We start from the raw sequence: 18,508 nt of genomic DNA, 5'->3' as shown, positions 1-18,508 counted from the left end.
CTTTCTTCCATTCAGAATATTTTCGTTCTTAGACAAATTCCTACTTTTTTTTTTTTTTAAGATTTTATTTATTTATTTGACAGAGACACAGCGAGAGAGGGAACACAAGCAGAGGGAGAGGGAGACGCAGGCTTCCCGTTGAGCAGGGAGCCCGATGCGGGGCTTGATCCCAGGACCCTGGGACTGAACCACCCAGGTGCCCCCAAATTCCTACTCTTTAAGACCAACTCATTAAAGTCTTCTCTGTTATCATCAATATGATAACATGTTAATTTCTCAGTCCTATATACATATGTATGTGTGTGTATATATATACACACACACACACACACACACAGAGATCTGTGCTCATGAACACTTTCTGTTTACATGCCTCTCACTATATTGTTTCCCTGGAGCTTAGCACACTTACCAGTCTTATGGTTTAGCATGCTTGAATGAATAAGCATATGTGTTTGGGCTACCCTTTCATTCAGAAAATTTTGCATCTTTAATTTTTTATCCTTTCAAAGGGGAATTGATAGGTTATCATTTGTGATGCTGGATTATCACTCTAAAGGGATTTTGCTTTTCTTCTAGGTTCAAGTAAAAAGACAGTTGAGAGAAACAAAAGACAAGAAAACTGAAAGCTCTTTAAAGAAGCAGCTCTCCTGTTGTGAAAATTCTAAAAGCTGTATGAGGTTAGTGATGAATTTTAGAAGTAGAGTCCAAATGTTTAAAACCAGAAGATAGCTAATAAAAAAGAGTACTCTCTTTTTTTATTTAACGATGTGGGATTTAAATGTATTTAATTAACTTCTTTTAAGGCACACACTTGATAATTTAAGAAAGGATCAGCTGAAATCTGAGAATAGAATTTGAACTCTCTTTGATGAGTTTTTTTTTGTTTTTTTCTGTAATCTGTTTAGATATTTTTGTAAAATGAAAATGTTATAGCAGTGTAAATTAAAGCTTACTCATTTCTGTATATGACAAACCAATAATGAATAAGCACTGGTACACTGACCACATTTTGAGTAGCACTGCTCTAGTATTTATGGACAAAAAGTAGAAAGTAAATAATGATATAGCACAACATTCTTCATGAGACAGTTCTAATTGAAGCTGCTTATTATTATCTTTATAATTTTCTTTTTTTGTATTGTAGCAGGCACTTGGTACCTACCATAACAACCATTTATGTTTTAACATGTTTGGATTTGTTTCTTTAATTACTGTTGTTAAAATGTAATTGCCTAGAAATACAGTGCTTAGTACTTGAGTTTAATAGGTATTTAACATATTTTTTGAACTAAATTGAGTTAATAATGTACTGGAAATTAATTTATTACTAATACTTAAATTATTCTAATACATTTAAAAGTTAAGCCCATTTTCATCTGACATATATTGAGAGCTGTCCAAAAATTGTATTCTTAAGACAATACATACTGTCAAATTCGTAATTAAACCTATGATTCATTAGTACATTTAATCAGAATACTAACTCCTTTTTTTTTTTTCTTTTAAAGATTCATTCATTTAGTAGGGGGAGCGGCAGAGGGAGAGAGAGAGAGTCTAAGCAGACTCTGTGCTGAGCATGCAGCCTCGCTTGGGGTTTGATCTCACGACCCTGAGATCACGACCCTAGCTGAAACCAAGAGTCGGACACTTAACAGACTATACCACCCAGGCACCCCCAGAATACGAATTTCTTAACAGAGTAGATTTATTTAGGTGCTAAACCGTTGGCAATAGTTCTTAAGGTTTATTAAATCATGCCACAGTTTATAACACTGCAGCTCTTTAGATCTTTTTGGAAGTTACGGACTTCTTTGAGGATCTGAAGAAGGCTATAGACACCTTCTACCAGAAAACAGGTCATAAAATATACTTACAGACAAAACTTTGTATGTGATTTTAAGGGATTCATGGAACACCCATTCAAAGAACCCAGCCATAAACCCAGTTTGCATTAGAGCAAATTTTATTAACATCTTCTTTGAACTATGAGTCAGTTTTGATTCTTGCATTTATGTTTACATAGAAAATAGTAGCACGCTTTCCCAGCACACTGAAGAACTTCTGCTAGCTTCATTCTTGATCCATCTCCTATCACTAGCTATGACTGTGTCATGGATATACATTTTTATGCTTCCTCTGAATTACCACAATTCTCTGGCCCTTACTGAGAGTGCAGTGGTCATCCCTGTATGTCCTATAACAGGGCCATACAGTGGGTCTAACAGCTGAGATAGTCCATATGCTTAACTGCTTTTTCTCAGGGATTTGTGGTAGCAGGATGGTACAGAGAAGTAGCAGATGCAAAATAATAATTTGCTTTTGCCTACCAAGTCAGCCCCTTCATGATTTCTCCCAAGGTGGAAAATCTGTCAGCTATTGAATATTTATAGTATATCTGTCAGCTGTTGAATATTTATAGTATATTCTTTTTTGGAGTCTTTGGATGTTTTTAGCATTCCTTTCATTCAATCTTAAATTCATTGCATATAACCTAGTCTCTACAGCACTTAGATATCCATTCATTGTTGCCTCTCCCTTCTAAAGTAGTATAAAAATCCTGACACCCCTTCCTTTCTGATGCTTTCTACCAGTTCCAGGGAAAGGGATTGTGGTATTTTTTTTTTCTTGGTAGTGAACCTCCCTTGTAAGTCATTGGAGTGGAGGGTAGCAACTGAGTGGGGAGTGGCAACTGGTCATGCTTTCTTTGCTAGAATTTAAAACTCAGTGCATAATCCATTTCATTTTGCTTGGCAGTGAATTGAAAAATAAATGAGCAGGACAACAATTTTCTCTTAGTTATTTCACCTCTTTATTAATGTTTACAGAAAAAAAGTCCTAAAAGAAGATCTGTTAAATGCAAAACTTAATGACTTGAAGATGACACATAGTAAGTGACTTTTTTTACTTGTGTTTTCTACCTTTTTTTGTTTCTTACTTTAGTGCTTGTGTTAAAGTTCTTCTTGGTTACATTTTGGTTTGGAAAATAGTCATACACAGAACTCTACTGAGCTCTGTACATTTTGTTCGGTCTTATATAAACTGTTTTCATAGAATCATTTATGCTGCTCCCCCCCCCCCCTTTTTATGCTCAGCTTAGAGGGAGGGAAGAGATTTGAGTTTGAGTGCATGGGCCCACATGTGGGTGTTTGTGTGTGTGTTAGAAAAGGAAAAGGAGAGAAGAGTGTTTTCTAATTACTTGGTGATTAGCAGCCTGCATATGGTCTTATTCCACTCATTAGTGCAAAAGTCCTTGGGGGAGATGAGGTAAAATACCTTGTGGGCCAGAAACTGTAAGCAGTAGCCTTATAGTTACTGAGAGAGGTCTGTGGCAGTAGGAAGTTAATTCACAGTTCCAGAAGAAGTTGTGGTTTGGCCTCTAGCCACACTTCTAACTTGAAACTTTTGTTTGGAAACGAAGATGAGCAGTTAAATATTCCTTTTGTTCTTGTCTAGTGCATGGTCCTCTAATGTAGGAAAGCTTTGCAAGGGCCTGAGAAAAATGGCACCACAGTGCTTTGTGACTCTTCCTCAGGGTTTAGGCTGTTTTTTCTGTTGCAAAGAAAAACTTACTATAAGTTGTTTGTAAGCAAGGGGGTGAACATTTATTTTCCAGGTTAGGTTACAATGAATTTCTATTTATAGATCCAAAGAATTAATGAATTCATTGTTCTTAAGAGTAAATGATAATCAACTTCATTTTTTATAGATTATGAGATTTGGATGTTGTTACTTTTTCTGATTGGAATTAACATGCTCTCTCAGGTTCATAGATCCCCAGATTTACTATCTTTGAATTTACTATTTATATAAAATTACAGTATAAGGACTTCTGTGGTCATACAGCATTTTCTTTGCTAAAAACTTTAGATATCAAAACTTTTTCTGTCATTGCTATAGATTAGCATCCTTTTTTATGGATAGCCTTTGCTCAGTAACTCTAGGATCTGATATAAAATTTACCGCTGAGGAAGATTAAATGATGTTATAGACTTTCTTTAAATAATTTGGCATGCTCTCACTGTATTAATCTTAATTTTAAGACTACTGTAATTTCCTTTAGCATATATCTTCTGCGTGGCCTTATTTTTAGGGAGAGAAAACTATTCCTGCCAGAAGGTTAATACTGTCCAAGTCCTGTAACCTAGTGCTGTGTCTACTTAAGTTAAGATGCCTGAGTTATTTGTTTGGTTTAGGGTAGTCAGAGATACTCATTATGCTTTATGAGTGGATACTACAGAAGTACTAATAATACCTAGGTAATTATGAGCAAATGTATTTATACATCTGGACTGATTTGAGGGTACTTGGTGATTTTCCTTTTAGTTTTTTCTATGATACTGCTTTGTACTTGGGGAGTTTAATACATCCAACATGGCCAGTTTTACTTCTTGCATTGAAGGAGATTCAATCATCATACCTGATGACATAATTAGCTTGTATTTAGGTATTGTATTTAATGAAAATTACTCAGATTTAAGTTCTAAATCCGTACACAGCATGTACTCAGTATGAGATGTTCATACTAGTAGAGCCAAAGAGAATTGAGATCAGCTCACCCCATCCAACAAACCATACTAAGCACAGTTCTAGACTCTTAGGAGTATAGTAGTGTATAAAAGAGACAAAAAGTGCTTGCTCATGGAGTACCTTCTGTGGACAATAAAAAGATAAATGTATAATATGACAGGTAGTGATAAGTGCTTTAAAGAATAGAACAGGGTAAAGTGATAAAGGGTGATGACATCGTGGAGGTGATATCTCATATAAGGGGTCAAGGAAATCCTCTTGGATAAGTTTATATTTGAATAGCAACCTAAAAGAATTAAGGGATGAAGCCATAAAGATATCTCAGGGAGGAGTGTTCTAAGTGAGACAACAGCAAGTGCAAAAGCCCTGAGACAAGAACAACTTTGGTATGGTCAAGGAATAGCACGGAGGTCAATATGACTGGAATGATTGAGTTAGATAGGTAGAGGAGGAAGAATTAAGACATTGGTGGGCAGGGCCTTTAGGGCCTGTGTGAGATGAGAAGCATTTTCTGGGGTCACATGATCTGACATATGGTTAAAGGATAACTCTGCCTGTTAAGAAGGGAATAGATCATAGGAGGACTGAGAGACTAGTTAGGTGGCTATTTTCTAGGCCACAGATCATGGTAGATTGGGTCAAGAAGGTATTAGTGGAAGTAGTGAGAAGTGGTTCAATTCTGAATATATTGTAATATATTGTAAAGGTGAAATTAACAGGATTTGCTGATGGATTGGATGTTCGGTATAAGGTTGATTCTGAGATCTTGGCCTGATGAATTGCTAAAATGGAGTTGCTGATTACTGAAATGGTGAAGGCTGGTAGAATGATTAGAAGGGTATAATCAGGAATTCTCTGTTGAACATGTAAGATGCCTACTCTACAACCAAGTAGAGGTGCTCTGAAGAAATATGGATGTTTGCATGTCATATGCAAATAAGATCTATTTATCTTCGGGCCATCTTACAGATGGTCTGCAGTTTACAATGCTTAGACTTAGGATTTCTGACTTTTAGTGGTGTGAAAGTGATACACATTCAGTAGAAAGTGCACTTTGAATTTTGATTTTTTTTCAAGGCTAGCGATATATAGCACAGTACTCTCTTGTGATACTGGGCAGCTCCCAGTCAGCCATGCAATCACAAGGGTAAAAAAACTAATATACTTAAAACCACTCTGTACCTATACAATCATTCTGTTTTTCACTTTCAGTACAGTATTCAGTAAATTACATGAGATAGTCAACACTTTATTATAAAATAGGTTTTGTGTTAGATGATTTTGCCCAACTGTAGGCTAATGGAAATGTTCTGAGTGTGTTAAAGGTAGGCCTAGGCTAAGCTGTGATGTTCAGTAGGTTGGGTGTATTAAATGCGCTTTAAGGTATTTCCATTCAACTTATAGTGTGTTTATTGGGATATAACCCCATTGTAAGTCAAGGAAGGTGTGTAATTAGAAAAAGTTTGATTCTACATTTAAGGAAGTTTTACAGATACCTCAGCTATTTATTATACCTGTATATTAATTTTTATTTATGATTTTATTTAAAAACAGGAAAAAAAACAATGTCTAGATCTATATTAGTTTCCTAGGGCTGCTATAACAAATTAATCACAAACTTGGTAGCTTAAACCAACAGAAATTTGTTTTCTTACCATTCTGGAGGTTAAAATTCTGAAGTCATGGTATTGGCAGACCCATACTCCTTCTGAAGGTTCTAGGGAAGAATCCTTCCTTGCCTCTTCCTAACTTCTGGTGTCTCTTGGCAATCCTTGGCACTCTTGGGCTTGTAGCTGCATCACTGGAATCTCTGTCTCTGTCTTTATATGTCCTTCCTCTGTGTCTCCCTCTATATAATTTTCTGTCTCTGATAAGGACACTCTCATTGAATTTAGTTAGTGTCCACCCTAATCCAGTATGGTCTCATATCAGTCTTACCTTAATTGCATCTGCCAAGATCCTATTTCATTTTTTTTTTTAAGATTTTATTTATTCATCTGAGACAGAGAGTGCAAGCGGGGAGGAGTATCAGAGGGAGAGAGAGAAGCAGACTTCCCGCTGAGCAGGGAGCCCCATGTGGGGCTTGATCCTAGGATCCTGAGATGGTGACCTGAGTCGAAGGCAGAGGCTTAACCAACTGAGCCACCCAGGTGCCCCAAGATCATATTTCTAAATGTCATAATATTCTGAGGTTCCAGGTGGACATGAATTTTGGGGGGATTCTTTCCAGTACAAGTTCACTAAAGAGCTGTTTTAGTATTTATAAAATAAAATTTCTAAGTGATATGAAAACAGTGTACCCCAGCCCTGGTGCCTAGATTGTGTTCTCCAAATACCATTTTCCAATGAAAGTACCAGGGCACTTTGAAATAAATGATTCTAGGTTTGAGATAATAAATAAGATGTGCCTAGAACATTTTTCTAAAAGCAAGGAGTTTTTAAACACTGCTTGCATCATAACAAAAAGTCTTTGGAATCAATTTGATTGGGCTCCCTCTAGCCAAAAATGGGGCAATTTGAGCATCAAGAAGAGTAATAACTACAGTTATTGAGACCTTACAGATATGTTGAAGTCCAAGAGTTCATCTTGCTACCTTATAAGCAAACAGACTAACTAATTGGTCTGTTTAGGAGGTTAACTTATTTTGAAAACCGGTATATGAAGAAAAATATCGAAGCATCTCTCATGCCTTTCCTAGGTAAACTGTACATCAGGATAATTGAACAGTAATAAAGGAAAGTTAATTTTTTTTTAGAAATATTTCAGCAAATAATTTTAGATGGAATTACAGATTTTGAATATCAGCATTTTGTAAACTCTGATGAATTAGTGGATCCTAGGCAGTGATCAGCAGTGGCTGTTAGCATCACAAAGGAGAGAGCAGCAAACATTAAACACCTCCTTACGGAAGTAAATAACAGATATACAGTAGTAAAAACAAAAAACCCTGTATCTGATTAAAAATCTGACTACTGATTTACAGGATATATAGAAACACAGAAGCATATTAAGCAACTACAAGGGGATGCAATCAGCAAAATTCAGACACAAATGACCTGGTTTCTGCAGTCCGAAAATTTCAAGGAGTTTAAAAGGGATGGAGAACCCATCAATTAAAGAGACAAACATTAAGCAATCACAATTTATGGATCTTATTTGGATCCTTATTCTAATATGTCATAAAAAGAAAGTAAGCAAATATAACTTGGGGCACCTGGGTGGCTCAGTTGGTTAAGCGTCCACCTTCAGCTCAGGTCATGATCCTGGGGTCCTGGGATCAAGCCCCACATCAGACTCTCTGCTTAGCGGGAAGTCTGCTTCTCCCTCTCCCTCCTGTTCTGCCTGCTTGTGCGTGCATTATCTCTCTCTCTCTCTGTTAAATAAATAAAATTTTTAGAAAACAAAAACAAATACAACTGGACAATTGGGGAAAATTGAACATTGGGTATTTGATATTAAGGAATTACTGGGGTTTTGTTTATTTGTGAGAATGGTATTAAGGATATTTTTTTCCCAAAGAGCACTTGTCTTTTTGGAATTATATACTGAAATATTTACGTATTAAATGATACAGTGTCCGGAATTGTTTCCAAATGATCCTGAGAAGGTTGTAGTTAAATTAACACTGGATATGAATTAATAATTTTGGAGATTGGGATATGGGTATATGGGGATTTCATTATGCTATTCTGTCTACTTTTGTATTGTTTGAAATTTTCTGTAATTAAAGAAAAATGTACTGTGAGAATTTAATTGGCCGTTTCCCCCCTCCCCCCATATTGTTACATAAAGTTATTCAAGACCTTATAGTTAACTTCATCAAAATACGGTGTATTGTCTTGGGTGTATGAGTTTTTTCCTATATGATTCTAAGTTTCTTGTGGGTATTTTCTAAGTGGCATTTTCCAGGGTATCATGCAAAGTGGTAGTGACTATAAAGTACTTACTATTTGATTGTCCTTGGCTGCAACTACCCGATAACAAAAGATAATTGATCTATAGATGTAACAGATAGAAAACTGAGATTCAGGAAGCTTAAGTAATAAAAATATGCATAAGAACAATACCACCAAATTCAGGGAAATAGTTTCCTTTAATGAAGGAAGGAGACAGATTAACGTTAAATAAAAATGGCTAAATGTTAACATTAGTCAAATCTGCTTTGTAGGTGTCATTTTTTGTACTTTATGGAATGTTCAAAATCATTCATAATTGTAAACTTTCAGACAGTTTTAAAAGGCTCGGTATCTTGGCCAAGATCACACAGCTAACAGTTGGAGCAGCCAGAATTTGATCAGTCTTCTGGCTCCATATCCGGTGCCTCTTCCCACCACACAGTAATACTAAAGCATGATATTAGTAATATTACCCATCTTAAGCCTTTCACTTTATGGTTGTCTGCAGCCTTTATAACTCAAATTATTATCTTATTTATTTTGATGGCTCTTGTTTGGATGTACTTTTGAGCTAAAAAATAATTGATATAAAATTAACTATCATTTTGATAGCATCATGTCTGTTCCCTACTTAATAGATCAATTAACCTTATTTTGCCTTACCTTTCAGAAATGTGTTATCAGTCTTTTTTTTTTTTTTTTTTTCCCCAGACTAAAGTTCATAAACCGCAGCTATAGGAATAGGACCTTTAAGAGTTTTTACCTTTAATTTTCCCTTTCCTCCTTCTTACACTGCTGGTGGGAATGCAAGCTGGTACCGCCACTCTGGAAAACAGTAAGGAGGTTCCTCAAAAAGTTAAAAATAGAGCTACCCTACTGATATAGGAAAGACATTATTAGGGTTCGAAGCCGACGGCCAAGAAAGAATTCTTGAGTCGTCTTTGGTGCAAAAAAGTGGTTTTATTAAAGCATGGGGACAGGACACGTGGGCAGAAAGAGCTGTACCAGGGTCATGAGGAGTGGCCCATTATATACTTTCAAGTTGGGAGGGGGTTAGGGATAGCGTAAGTCTCTAAGGAATTTTGGAAGCAAGATTTCCAGGACCTTGAGCCGGGCTAGCTATTGTTGGGAAAAGGTCATTTATTACCATCTAATAAAACCTTAGTCATGAGACCCTTCAGATGTATATCGGTGGGCCATCGCTTGGGGGGTGATTGCCATCACATATCTTGGACGGTTTAGAGATAAAGGAAGTTTCCAAAGGAATTCTTACACATTAAAGTAGACTTACAGCTCAGGCTAGGATTGCCAGTTGAGTCCCTAGAGGAATGTCACTCTGCCTGTTTTCAAGGACTTGTCAGTGGGCTCTAGATAGTAAATTTAATAATTTTTCTTCTGCCTTTGTTTCCCACATCACCTACGACCCAGGGTATTTGCCCCAGAGATACAAATGTAGTGATCCGAAGGGGCACCTGCACCCCAATGCATATAGCAGCAATGTCCACAGTAGCCAAACTTGTGGAAAGAGCCCAGATGTCCATCGATGGATGAATGGATAAAGACGATATGGTATATATACACACACACACACACACACACATATACATAAAATGGAATATTACTCAGCCATCAAAAAAATTAAATCTTGCCATTTGCAGTGATGTGGATGGAACTAGAGGGTATTATGCTTAGCAAAATAAGTCATTCAGAGAAAGACAGTTATCATATGATTTCACTCATATGTGGAATTTAAGAAATGGAACAGAGGAGCATAGGGGAAGGGAGGGAAAAATAAAACAAGATGAAATCAGAGAGGGGGACAAACCATAAGAGACTCTTAATCATAGGAAACAAACTGAGGGGTTACTGGAAGGGAGAGGGAAGAGGGGTTAGGGGGCTGGGGTAACTGGGTGATGGGCATTAAGGTGGGCACATGATGTAATGAGCACTGGGTGTTATATTACAACTGATGAATCACTGAACTTTACAGTAATACACTATATGTTAATTAACTGAATTTAAATTAAAAAAAAAAGGAAAGTGAGTCAGGAGCCCCTTCCTTCATTCAATGTAAGGCAGTGACAGAGAGAGCTACTGGCATCTAATGGTGCTCCTGTCTGATCACTGCCCTTTGCTGGAAACATTTCTTTTGAAGTGTGTGTTCATTGGTTCTACTACATTAAAATTTTCTCCTTTGTAAAAAATTTTTTTTTCATGTTCCGCATGAGATTTCTTAGATACTTTTTATTAACAAACTGCCTCATTAGAAGACCCTAAGAGAACCTATAAATGTCACTTGTAATTGTCTCAAAGTTTAGGGTAGTAATGAACCTTTATACAAGAGAAAAGCAACTTTGGACCCTTAAATGTAGGCATTTGATGACTGAGCACAGAACAAAGAGATTTTAAGGTGAAGGTAGAGTTAGTGGCAAGTTAAGCATATTAAATACATCTTTATTTACTTACCCAGTTATATTGAACAGGAGCCATTGTGTCCTAAGGAGAATTTAAATTTCTTTTTATAATAAAACTTCTTGAGAAAACCTTGTTTCTTTACCTAGGACTGCTTAAGTAGATTTTAGAAGCAACTCCGTGTAGCTTCTTCCATTAAAGTTTTTTGAAGCAGGAAGGGACTGTTCTGTGAACACTTATGTGTGACTGTATGCCTGAAGTTATTTATCTTTATGTTACACACTACTCAAACTAATGAATAGAGCATATGAAACTGTGAAATTCTTTTATCTGAATTAGAAATTATACGTTAAAATTGTAGCAGGCCTAATAGATTTTATTGGGAGTTGGGCCACTTGGGTTTTGTACTCGTTTTCCATTAAATCATCTGTGACTGTAGTAAAATTATGTAAACTGTTCTGGTTTCTTCATTTGATAAAGATACTGGTGCCTCACTTGAAGATACTGGGAAAGGTTAGATAGCATACCTTTGGCAAATTTGTTAAGGAAATGTTACTTTCTTTACTCATGCTAGATAACTGAGTTGTCATACTTTTTTTTTTTTAATTTTGAAGTCCTTTATGTACTTAGTTATTAGAATGAACATTAATCTTTGGTTTGGGCTAATAGTTTATAATTGATGTAGTTTGTAAAAAGTATCCCCTTTTCAGACATTTCTTAATGGAGTGCTTCTTTAAGTACATGCTAGATCCATTTAATTATGGCTTTATTAACTTTGGAATCAATTAATCAAGCTGTAATTGGGTACCTGCCAAGTAATGGGCTCTAACCTTAAGAGCCTTTTTCATACTTGTTTGTATTGTAGAAAAGATGTTTTCATGAAACATCTTTTGGGATTAGTATTTCATGAAACATGTTTAGGATGTGCTGAATTCAAACAAATAAGACAAGCTTCCAGCTAAGCGTAACAGATTGATAAGCATAGCACCTGTTTAATTCCCTAATCCTTCCCAGAACCCTACTAAAATGACAACAAAAGAATGAAAAGAAAAATTTTAAGCTACAAGACCAGAGAACTAGGGAGAAGAGACAGCAGATAAGAGATGTCCACAAAACTTGCAAGTGATTGTGTGAGGTGAATGATAAATTGTCTTAGCAGATGGGGCGGCTGGCTGGCTCAGTTAGTAGAGTTTGTGACTCTTGATCTTGGGGTCATGAGTTCAAGCCCTGTGTTACAGGCAGGTAGAGTTTACTTAAAAAAAAAATTGTCTCAGCAGTAAGCTGAACCTTTCATGGGGAGCATGGAGTTAAGAAGAAATCCGTTTACATACCATAGAACCTTAGGCAGTCTTGGGTCTGAGGACCTCCATTATCTTTGAAAGCAGGGATATGGGTGGTGCCAAAAAACAGAATTGGTTAAAGTGTTTTAAAGGACTTTATCCTGCAGTCTTGGCTGAACAGGGTAGGGGAGGATTCCACCCAGGCAGACTGGAGCCTTACTCTGTAGAGTGAGTGGTTAAATCAGATTAAACTCTGGCACAAATGAGGGTAGAGGAAACAAAAGAGTAAAGAGAGGGAAATTAAGTCAAATTTTAAGGCCTCTAATTCTCTACCATGGCACTTGCAGTGTTGCTTATTCCCAGATTGGGAAATAGGAGGCATCTTCTGAGATACTCTCTTACCTAAGAGAAAAGACTTGAGATTTTGATATTTGGGAATTTCCAAATGAAATAGATCTCTGCTTGATCACCCTACAGTGAAACCCATTAGTTGAAACGCTCTGACTACCCATCCTCACCATTTTCAATCAGTATTTTAGTGTCTCACAAATCAAGGATCACCAGATATTTGGGGGAAACCTCCAGTATAAGAGAGATCAAAACAGAGACAAAAGGAACTGGATAGAATAAACCAAGTGCTGGGAAACAGGGAACAATTTAAAAATTAATATTCTCAGAGATAAGGGATAGTTCATCATTGAAACAAGAAAGACTAAAAAAAGAAAACTCTTGGAAATCAAAAATGTTATAGTAGAATTCAACAGGGATAGAGGATAAACTGAGAAATCTGAGAAGGTGAGACAAAAAGTTGACGAGACAACAGGGTATTAGTCTATGAGGTTCAGTACCAAATAATAACATTTCAGAAAGAAAAAAAGCTAAAAGGCAGAAAGTTATCAAGAAAAGGTACTACAAAGGAAAATTTCCCAGAGTAGCTGGGTGGGAGTATCTGGATGAAGAAATAACTTAATACCTGGTAAATGAGGAAAGAACTAATGTGCTTCATAAAATTCTAGAACTCTGCAGATAATAAGATCCTAAGAGGTTCTAGAGAGAGAAAACAGGCTATGTATAAAAGAATGTTATCAACAACAGATGGAGCACTGGAGCGATGTCTTGAAAATTCTGGGGAAAATAATTACCCAGGACATTCTAAACCCTGTTAAACTGTTAATCAAGTGTTAGGGTAGAATAGACATTGTCAAACATGTAAGAGCTCAAAAATTGATTCTCACACACCCTTTCTCAGAATTTTGCTGGAGGATGTGCATGCTTCACTAAATAAGAGAGTAAACGAACAATGTGAGATTCAAAAAAATGAATTCTGACTTAGGGAAAAGGTAAATGGGATTATCAGGTTGATGATAGAGGATAGTTCAGAATGACCATTAAACAACTTTTAGAGAGTTACCAGTTCAGACTGGAGCAGGACAAAGGAATAGCATTTCCATGAGAGTGGGAAACAGACTTTGTGGATGAGTTGATGGGCTTGAGTGTATTAAGAGGAGATTTATACTTTTGTTGTAGAGTTAGCTAAATTACTCATAGGTAATAAAGAGAAAAAAGGAAAAGAGAAAACAAAATAGTTAATTAATCCTAGGAAAAGCAAGCAGTTGTACAAGAAAAATAATCTTAATTTAGTATATGGTTCAGCTGTGAATAATGTTTATACAGTTATATTAATGTAATATTGCTTATATCAAATGTTGATATGTAAAAAAGAACATTCGGTGGAAGCAGCTAAGGAAGTGGGTAGGGCAGTGGTCTAAGAGAAAAGTCTTTATCTTCTATAGTAAAAAAATTAGAAAATGTCTGAAACCAAAAAAATCAAGGTAGAGTAGTACAAGCATGTTATTTAGAAATAAAGGGGCAAATATTAGAAGAAACAGTTAAGGGATTTGATGAGTGCTTTCAGGGAGTGGGAATTTCTGTAGTTTTTTTCTATAAGCCTAGAAGTGCTGTTTGACTTCTTAAAGTTTGTACATGCATTACTTTGATAAAAAATGAAATGTAAAGGCCTATCATTGCTGTCCAAAGGCAGATAGATTAGTAGGGTGGATATGTGAAATGGTCTCTAGGAGATCACAATTTAGATATATCTACCAGTATTGAATATTGTTATTGGAGCTGCTCAGTAATTACCTGAGAATTACCCAGAAATAGGTGAAATACCTTTTGAACTAAGTTTTCACATTTAGCATTTGCCAGAAAACGAACAGTTCTTCCCATAGAGAGTGTTCTGTCTAATGGTGGCTTCCTGAGATAGGTTTTCAAGTGAAGGAGTGTTATGTAAACTTTACAAACTCATAAGTATTAAGTGAATGAAACCTGAGTGAAAACAACTCAATACCCTTAGGGTATAAAAGACATTGTATTGCAACAACACAGCAATTCAAGCGGAGTTGAAGGAAATAGTTACTTTTTTTTTTTTTTAAGATTTTATTTATTTATTTGACAGAGAGAGACAGAGAGAGAGGGAACACAAGCAGGGGGAGTGAGAGAGGGAGAAGCAGGCTTCCCGCAGAGCAGGGAGCCCAATGTGGGGCTTGATCCTGGGATTCTGGGATCATGACCTGAGGCGAAGGCAGATGCTTAACAACTGAGCCACCCAGGTGCCCCCAAATAGTTACGTTTAGGAATGTGGCTGGATACCTATCACACATTTTTATTCCTGGCTTGATGCGCAATTTAGAAAATCAGTTTGGGGCACCTGGGTGGCTCAGTCGGTTAAGTGTCTGCCTTCGGCTCAGGTCATGATCTCGGGGTCCTGGGATCGAGCCTCACGTCAGGCTATGGGCTCAGTGGGGAGTCTGCTTTCTGTCTCCCTCTGCCCCTCCCCCTGCTCATCTCTCTCTCTCTCTCTCCAATAAATAAATAAAATCTCTTTATAAATAAAATTAGTATCATCTTTTAAATATACATTGAAGAGTAGGAAAATAGGTTCCTGGAACTCAGCTAGTACCCCTTTGCCCAATGTTGAAATTACATTCGTTAGAACAGTTCTGTATGGGATGTGGGAAGGATGGATAATAGCAGGAAACCAAACAGCTGTTGTATAGTAACTTAAAAAGAAATTAGTATGCTCTTAAGTAGAAAGTAACCTATTATCAACTGGACTGACAGAAGAAACCCCAAATGCATATGGTCTTACAAATAGCGGGAAACAGGCCTCCTCGCTAGAGTGATTTATTTTGAACAAAGTCACTAGGCCCTTTGGGAGGCAAGCAAGGCAGAAGATTGAAAGATCTGTTGTCATTTGCACTGTGCACTTTTTATAGAGTTCTGAGGTGAGAGCAGTGACAACAGTAGCAGCAGCGGTTTATTGCAGACAACAAATGCATTGAGAGGTAGAGAAGACTAATAACATAGGCTCCATGGTAAAGAACAACTAAAAGCAGTAATCTATAAAGATGTTAACACAATTTTTGTGGTTAGCAGAAACTATCTTTTATCTTCCTTAATCTGGAAGTATGTATCCATAGAAATAAATTTCCTGATATGCCAGGTAGGACCAAAAAACCCAAATCATAAGCAGTGCAGCCAAAAACATTGCTGTAACAGAAAGCTATCTTAATCAACACTTCTGCTCTTCCTACTTTTAACGTTTGAGGAGGAATGAGGGTACTTGACATTGGTGCCAGTAGCTAAATGATAATTTATGGTTGACAAGGGCTGATGGCCGCAGTTCCTCGGGTCAGCTCCATTTGAGGTGGGTTAACAGTTACTGTTTTTTAAGTTATAGCAGGAAGGGACATAGTCATTGCATTACTGATACTAATTTCACATCTTGTATATACTGTTTGTAACAAGGTAGTTTAAGTTTATATTGGCTGCCAGAAAATGTTGACTAGAATTTTAATACTCATGCTCTGAGCACAGCACTTGTACATGTTTCACACCAATTTTCTGTGTTGTGGCTTTTTAAATTTTCTTTGTATCTGCAGCTTAACAAGATAAAATTAGCATTAGGAAAAATTATAAAATGCAGGTACTATTATTTTAATTGGAACTTTTCTACATATTTTAACTTTCTGGTTTACAACCTTTTATTTTTTTATTTTTTATTTTATTTTTTACTATTTATTTAGAGAGAGAGAGAGAGTGGGGGTGGGGGGGCAGAGGGAAAGAGAATCTGAAGCAGGCTCCATATCTAGCACAGAGCCCAGCATGGGGCTCCATCTCACCACCCTTAGATCATGACCTTAGATCACCCCTTTCTGTTTTGTTTTTGGTTTTGTTTTGTTTTTACTGTTTTTGTTTGTTTTTTAAGAGAGAGCAGGGCGGGGGAGGGAGTAGTAGGGTACAACCTTTTAAAATAAAAATTAAGGGGCGCCTGGGTGGCTCAGTCGGTAAGCGTCCGACTCTTGGTTTTGGCTCAGGTCATGATCTCAGGGTTGTGAGATGGAGCCCTGTGTAGGGCTCTGTGCTGGGCCTGGAGCCTGCTTGAGATTCTCTCCCTCTCCCTTTGCTCCTCCCCTTCCCCCCCCCCCCCCCCCCCGGCTTGAGTGCACTTTCTTGCTTTTGCTCTAAAATAAATAAATGAAATATTAAAAAAATAAAAATTAAGACAAGGTAACTGAGTCTTTTTGTGTCTTTGTACAGGAAATTCTGCACACAGTGAAATGGAAGGAAAGAAAAATGCAGCAATTAAAATAAATAAGGTTTGTTCATATAAAATCTTTTAGATAAAAACACTCTGGGGGCGCCTGGGTGGCTCAGTCGTTAAGCGTCTGCCTTCGGCTCAGGTCATGATCCCAGGGTCCTGGGATCGAGCCCCGCATCGGGCTCCCTGCTTGGTGGGAGGCCTGCTTCTGCCTCTCCCACTCCCTCTGCTTGTGTTCCCTCTCTCGCTGTGTCTCTCTCTGTCAAATAAATAAATAAAATCTTTAAAAAAAAAACAAAAAAAAAAACAAAAACACTCTGTGGTTGTTTAGTACATAACTCTATAACTCAGCTATATCAAAATATTTAAATATAGCTGTTAGTTATCATGAGGTTTTTTTGTTTGCTGTTTCACTAACTTGTTTTTACTTTTCTAGCCTCGAAGATCAAATCAGTGTACCAGTCAGTGCTTCAGAAATATTTTCTCCAATATGTTTTCTTCTGGTAGTCACACTGGAGAATCTTCTTTTACCTGTAGAACTTACTGGTTAGTATTTTCTACTTTATGTGTTTGTTCTTGATGTTTCATTATTATAATTAACTTTTGGTAAAAATTTAAGTTCTGGCTCAAACGTGAAAGCCCACCTTGTTTTTTGTTTTTGTTTCTTTTGGAAAATAAACTAGTTCTAGCAAAGAGAAAACCTGCTATTTTGTGACCCTCTCTAGTATGCAGTGACTGCCTATGATCTAGTGGGTTTTGTTTTCATTAATAATAAATTGTTCTACACAGGCTTTTTATGTGATGGAGAAGTAAGCTACTTATTAAATTGTAATCAAGCAGAACCCTTTTAGGGTAGATCCAGTAATCTTTGCATCTGTAGTGACTGGCATGTAGATTACTAAGTAAATATTTGTGGAATTTGAAGATTAAGTTGGGGTTTTAAAATCACCTAGCTTTAGTTGAACGAACAAGACAGATTAAGATTGTGTGATTTAATTTTAGTGCTTGGCTCAGGGTACCAAAGACAAAAATTACATCAGAGTAGCCTTTTGAAAAGCTGAACTATACCCAATTTTGGTTATAGGAACTATACCTTCCTTTATTTTTTCCTTTTGGCTTACACTTAGTTTCAGATGGGAAACTATTGCAGATACAGTTTCTGCTGGGACTGCTTGCTGTAGCTTTGATCCATGGGGTAGAAAATAGTGTTGCTTTTTTCTCTCAGTAATAAGGATATTATTCTGAATTGACTTTTTAAAAATTCTGTCACTTCAAGATATCAATTCAAGCATTATTTCTGTGAATCAGATAAATAGAATTTTGATTTGTAATAAATTTTACATTAGGAATGAGTTCATATTGAAATGTTTAGAAAAATGTGGTTTATAATGCTAGGTACAAAAATTTTTGCTATCATGATATAACCTAGGTGTTATGCCAAACTTAAATATTTGGAATTCTGATGAAGGTCTGAAATTTATCTTTTAGTACAGAATTTATAGAGATCGATGAAATGAGTGCATTGATTAGACAGAAGAGACAGGAATTGGAATTGTCATGGTTTCCTCATACATCACCTGGAATTGGAAGGTAAAAAAAAATTTTTTTTACCAAAGTGTTTACATGCTAACATGAGCAGAAGATGTCATTAATACTTATACTTAAGTAACAGAGGTATCTTAATCAGTAGTTGTGTTTCTAAGAAAGTTTTATGCAAATTAAACTTGGTGTCTCAACTGCCTAAAGAAGATGGCTATTTAAAGACCCCCTTGAAAAGTATCTTTCT

The 18,508-nt window shown here is 36.5% G+C and overlaps 1 protein-coding gene across 5 annotated transcripts in view; it reads left to right on the top strand.

Moving 5' to 3' along the window:
• The window catches only part of SCAF11 (SR-related CTD associated factor 11), a 77,328-nt gene that overhangs the window by 47,105 nt on the left and 11,715 nt on the right, over positions 1-18,508 (top strand). For 4 of the 5 annotated variants that reach the window (XM_078075917.1, XM_078075916.1, XM_078075915.1 and 1 more), the window contains 5 exons: positions 580-680; positions 2,829-2,890; positions 16,722-16,780; positions 17,159-17,268; positions 18,211-18,312. In XM_078075917.1, the coding sequence (XP_077932043.1) occupies positions 580-680; positions 2,829-2,890; positions 16,722-16,780; positions 17,159-17,268; positions 18,211-18,312 (434 nt within the window). Of the gene's footprint in view, positions 1-579; positions 681-2,828; positions 2,891-9,798; positions 9,997-16,721; positions 16,781-17,158; positions 17,269-18,210; positions 18,313-18,508 lie in introns of those variants that run through there. The other variant, XM_078075919.1, reaches the window with a different exon arrangement.

Source organism: Halichoerus grypus, chromosome 6 (assembly GCF_964656455.1).
Source record: "Halichoerus grypus chromosome 6, mHalGry1.hap1.1, whole genome shotgun sequence".
Lineage (NCBI taxonomy): Eukaryota > Metazoa > Chordata > Mammalia > Carnivora > Phocidae > Halichoerus > Halichoerus grypus.
The sequence above is the reverse complement of the archived record's forward strand: the minus strand, read 5'-3'. Positions and strand labels throughout refer to the sequence as shown.